The 5,437-nt window shown below is 55.4% G+C and overlaps 1 protein-coding gene across 1 annotated transcript; it reads right to left on the bottom strand.

Moving 5' to 3' along the window:
- Positions 1-95: 95 nt before the first annotated feature.
- KLK14 (kallikrein related peptidase 14) lies at positions 96-5,223 on the bottom strand. The gene is made up of 6 exons (XM_023182769.2): positions 5,198-5,223; positions 5,051-5,112; positions 4,029-4,200; positions 1,568-1,821; positions 1,044-1,180; positions 96-390 (listed from the first exon to the last, which is right to left on the bottom strand). Exons 1-6 carry the CDS (start codon positions 5,221-5,223, stop codon positions 238-240), a joined length of 804 nt encoding a protein of 267 aa, XP_023038537.1. The 3' UTR covers positions 96-237.
- Positions 5,224-5,437: the final 214 nt, after the last annotated feature.

The raw sequence follows: 5,437 nt of genomic DNA, 5'->3' as shown, positions 1-5,437 counted from the left end.
TGGACTCCCGGGTCTGAGGGAGGAGGGGCTGGGGGCCTGGACTCCTGGGTGTGAGGGAGGAGGGGCTGGGCCTGGACTCCTGGGTCTGAGGGAGGAGGGGCTGGGGACTGGGGCTCCTGGGTCTGAGGGAGGAGGGGCTGGGCCTGGACTCCTGGGTCTGAGGGAGGAGGGGCTGGGGCCTGAGTGGAGCGAGGAGGGCCTGGGCAGCTGACGAGGTCCATCCCACCGTGAAGACCATCATTTGTGCCGCATCGTTTCCTCAATCCAGCTTCGGTACTTGCACAGGTTGGTGTAGACACCAGGGTAGCCAGGCAGGGCGCAGCGCTCCATTCCCCAAGACACAAGGCCCTGGAGCTGTCCTCTGCACACCAGGGGTCCCCCAGAATCCCCCTGAGGGGGAGGAACAGAGGTAGAGACACCGATGGACAGGTGGCTAGAGCCACGGCACAGAGAACCCAAGAAGCAGAGATAGGGAGACAGGAAGAGACTCTGCGGTGGACAGTTAGGGACACAGTCCTGCCCCAGCTCTGAGGTCTCAGTCCCAGAGGTCAGGGCACTGCCTTCCCTCTCCACTGGGTCTGGCTCTGTCTCTGTGTGCACCTGCCTGTCCCTTGAGTCTCACCGGCCCCTCTCTGTTCGCTCCATCTGTAGAACACCTGTGTGTCTCTCTTTTTCTATTTCCCCGCCTCTGCCTCTCTCAAGGATGCATTCAGATTTCTAGAAGCCTCAGCACAGCCTTTCCCAGACCCATATGAGCAGATGCCACTCTGCGATCTTTCCCCAACCTGCCTCATCGTACTCCACCAACTACCCTAAGAGGGTTATCCCCGCCTGACAGACGAGGAAACTGAGGCCTGAATGCTTTGAGTCCATTACCCAGGAGGCACAGGGCTAGGAAACAGGGTAGCCTGGCTATCGGAATCTCTCCGTCCCTGCGGCTCACTCTCTTTTGAAGACCTCTGCAGACTTCCATGCTCCTGATATCGTCTGCCTAAATCCCAGTCCCAAATAATCCCTCCCTCAGCTCCCATCCTGAGCCTTACCTGACAAGAGTCCTTCCCGCCCTGGGGAACTCCTGCACAGACCATGCCAGGTGTGATGGCTTTAGAATAGGCCTTCTGGCACACCTCATCCGGTGAGATGTTGATGTTCACACATTTCAGAGAGGCGGGGTACCTGGCTGGGGGAGCACTGCAGGATTACGACTGGGTCTACCCTCCCATAAGACCCAAGTGTCCAGGCCCCCAGCCCCTCTTCCCTCAGACCTAGGAGTCCAGGCCCAGCCCCTCCTTCCTCAGACCCAGGAGTCCAGACCCCAGTCCCTCCTCCCTCAGACCCAGGGGTCCAGGTCCAGCTCCCTCCTCCCACAGACCCAGGAGTCCATGCCCCCCAGCCCCTCCTCCCTCAGACCCAGGAGTCCAGGCCCCCAGCCCCTCCTCCCTCAGACCCAGGAGCCCAGCCCCAGCCCCCCCCCCCTCAGACCCAGGAGCCCAGGCCCAGCCCCTCCTCCCTCAGACCCAGGAGCCCAGGCCCAGCCCCCTGCTTTCCAAGACGCAGGAGTCCTCACCGATGGGACTGGATATAGTTCCCCAGCCTGACACTCGGCAAGAGGTCCCGGAGCTGGCACAGGCCTGGGCGACCTCAATGGGCCTGACTGCCCTCCCGATCCGCGCGGGCTGCTGGAGCCGCAGCAGCATGAGGTCGTTTTCGTGGGTCCGGGAGTTGTAGTCGGGGTGCGTCACCTGGCGAACCACGCGCAGCACCTGCTGGGTGGCCTCCCACCTCCTCAGGTTGTGTTTACCCAGGGCGACCTGAAGGATCCTGGCCACGACCCCCAAGAGAAGCGCTGCTCAGGGCCTGAGCCGGAGACCTCTCCCCACTCTCCGGCCCGATTCCCTGAGGTCTAGCCTGCTTCTCACTAACTGCAGGCCGAGCATTCTTGGCCTCCTGTGCCTTCCCCATGACCAGGGCATTCTCTCGGCCCAGCCCCAGCTGCCTCTCCTTCCGCTCTTGGGCTGAGCTCCAGCTCCTGGCTTGGGAAGAAGGTGATGATTGGGAGAGCTTGGCTCTGTTCCAGGGTCTGTGCTGGGCTCTGTGCTTTGAGTTCTAAGTGAAACTGCATTATGACTCTAGGCTGTAAATCAGAACTGATATTCTGGAGTAGGCTCCTTCCGTTTCTAGTCTGGGCTCTGGGTTCTAGACATCTTAAACTTTTGACTCTATGCTAAGATCAGGAATCTAGATCGAACCTGGATTATGACTTGATTTTTTGTTTGTTTGTTTGTGATGGAGTCTCGCTCTGTCATCTAGCCTGGAGTACGGCGGCACGATCTCAGCTCACTGCGACCTCCAGCTCCTGGTTCAAGTGATTCTCCTGCCTCAGCCACCTCAGCCTCCCGAGTAGCTGGAACTACAGGTGCCCGCCACCACACCCAGCTAATTTTTGTATTTTTTAGTAGAGATGCGGTTTCACCATATTGGCCAGACTGGTCTTGAATTCCCAACTTCAATTGATCCGCCCCCCTCGGCCTCCCGAGTAATGGAATTACAGGCATGAGCCACCGTGCCCGGCTGTGACTTAATTTCTAGAGTCACATGTTAGGTTTCTGTTTTACGATAGGCTGAGGGTTTTATTTTGAGCAATGGATTAAGACCTGGGCTATGGGTTCTGGACACACTGATAGCTCCAATTTCTGGGTGGTGCTCTGGGTTCCTTATTAAACTCTGGTTTCTGAGCCGTTCTTAGACAACAGTATGAGCTCTGTTCTCCAGTTGGGGTCAGGGTTCTCAACACTGGTCTGAGCTCTTGATTCTACAGGTCTGTTTCATATTGGATTATAGGGCTCTTGGTTCTGGACTCTGATCTGAGCCCTTGACCTCAGGTTGGGCTCTGGGTTCTAGTTGGAGCTCCAGGTTATGGCCTGGATCCAAGATTCTAGAGTCTGATTTGCATTCTGGCCTTTATATTCTAGACTCTGGCCTGAGCTTTGATCTCTAGGTTCTAGACGGATCTTCTGTTTATGGCATAGACATGGCTTATAGGTATTTTGACTTCTTGGTTGGGGTCTGGGTTGTAAGTTCAGATCTAGAATTTAGGAGGGGTCTAGGTTTTATATGGGGCTTCCGATTAGGATCTCCACTCTGGGATTTATTTATTTATGTATTTATTTATTTATTGAGATGGAGTTTCACTCTTGTTGCTAAGGACGGAGTGCAATGGTGCGATCTCGGCTCACCACAACCTCCGCCTCCTGGGTTCAAGTGATTATCCTGCCTCAGCCTCCTGAGTAGCTGAGATCACAGGCATGCACCACCACACCTGGCTAATTTTGCATTTTTAGTAGAGACAGGGCTTCTCCATGTTGGTCAGGCTGGTCTCGAACTCCCAACCTCAGGTGATCTGCCCGCCTCGGCCTCCCAAAGTGCTAGGATTACAGGCGTACACCGCGCCAGGCACATTCTGGGCTTTAAACACTGGGTTGAAGTCTGTATTCTAGGCTGCTCATAGCGGAGCTATAGACTAGACTCTGAACTAAACCTTGGATGTGGAACAGCCTCCAGGTTTTGCCTCTATTCTTAGAGTTGTATGTTCCAGCTGTGAGCAGGGTTCCAGTTCTGGATTTATGGCTAGACTGTAGGTCCTGAACTGGGCTCTGAGTTCTACGTAGTGTCCTTAGTTTCTGAATGTAGACGGGGTCCTGAATTCAGCCACCAATCTGGATTGGGCTAAGCTTGGTCTTGATGTAATGCATGGCCTCTGGATGAATCACTGGATTAGATGTTTGGTTCTCAGCAGGCCCATGGGTTCCAAGCTGCCCATCTGCTTTCAGAACCTATGCTGAGTTCGAGATTTACGGAGGAGTCCACATCCCGAGCTGTGTTTTTGGTTCCAGGCTCTTCTCTAGACCTCAAACCAGGAGCCAGCCACTACATTGGGTTCTACACAGAGATCCAGGTTCTCAGCTCAGTCCTAGGGCTTTAGACTCTAGAATTCACTGGACACAGGGATAGGGGAGGGGGCCACTTACGGGCGGCCGCAGTGAGCAGCGGTGATGACCCACTGGTCTGAAAGCAGGGCACCTCCGCAGAGGAAGTGGCGCCCAGGACCCGCCAGCAGGGCCGCCTGCCATGGCTGGGAGCTCCGGGTGCATGTATAGCCACCAATTATCTTGTTCTCATCCTCTTGGCTCCGTGTCATGTCTAGGAGTGGACAGGATTGGGTGGGGAAAGTAGATGAGCAAACACTCTCCACTCTGCAAGTTTGTAGGATTCCAGAACTGACAAATCCCCTTCCTTTTGGTCTAACCCCTAAACCGCCCACTTCTATCCGTCCCACCCAGGGTGAGACATGTCCAATATTGACCCCGTTATTGCCCCAACACGGAGAGTTTTCTGACTCACCTCCCAAGTCACCTCCGTAGCATCTCTTATTTTGTGCCATGGCCACCTTATCCAGGGCCTCGCTACATCTACGACCCTCAGCTCTACGCTCCCATAATTTCTGTGATCACTTCTCGAAATATGCCACATTTCCCCCCAGTGAGTCCTTCCCCAACACATTCAAGGACCTCCCTGTCTCTTCCCCAAAGTTCCCACTCAGTGGGACCCCAAGGATCCACCATCTCTTGCCCCACACTTGCCCCCAGCCACCTCGCCCACCCCACACCACGATCCCGCCACCCCATCGTCCTTCTCCACCTTCCCTCTGACAACAAAACATCTTTCCCACATTGTTTCTTTCCTAGCAGTCAAGTAGAACCCTGTGATCTTTCTGTTATGACCCACTCAGGACCGAATAGTTCTCTACGATTCCTTATTTATTTTGCACCAGATCTTATAAACACCTCTCTCCCCAGTCCCACAATTTCCCAGCACTTCCACAACTAGGAATTTAGGCCTCCAGCACGCTCCCCCACCATGATCCCCAGACCACTCCCTGCTCTTTCTTACGAGGTCACCATGAGCATCCAGGGGCCCCAAGGACCCATTCCCCATCTCTTCTCAGAGTCTCCAGGGGACCCCCTTGTCTCATACCCAACCCTTCTCTTACCTATAGCCAGGACTTGAAGTGCTGTCAGCAGGAGGAACATTTTAGGGGCTGAGGACCAGGTTCTGTCAAATGCAGAGAGAAAGTGAGAGAGAAGGAACCTTCAACAGAACCAGGGGCTGAGAGGAAGAGACAGCGAGGGCCACTTACCCAGAGCCCAAGACCCTCAGCGACATGAAGACAGAGCAGAGAGGTAGGGACCAGAGACCAGGAGGGCGGGGCCTGCAGGCTCTGCGGGCGACAGGTGGGAGGATGAGGAGCAGGGCGCAGGTCCCTCCTTGATGTCTTGGTGAAGGAAGGAGGGGAGGTGTCTCTCTTCCTAGTCATGCTGGCAAAGCCTTTTATCCCTGGTCGGGACAGCTGGCCCTGCCCCCACCTCCCGCTGCCCTG

The sequence above is a fragment of the Piliocolobus tephrosceles genome, chromosome 21, assembly GCF_002776525.5.
Source record: "Piliocolobus tephrosceles isolate RC106 chromosome 21, ASM277652v3, whole genome shotgun sequence".
Classification (NCBI taxonomy): domain Eukaryota; kingdom Metazoa; phylum Chordata; class Mammalia; order Primates; family Cercopithecidae; genus Piliocolobus; species Piliocolobus tephrosceles.
The sequence above is the reverse complement of the archived record's forward strand: the minus strand, read 5'-3'. Positions and strand labels throughout refer to the sequence as shown.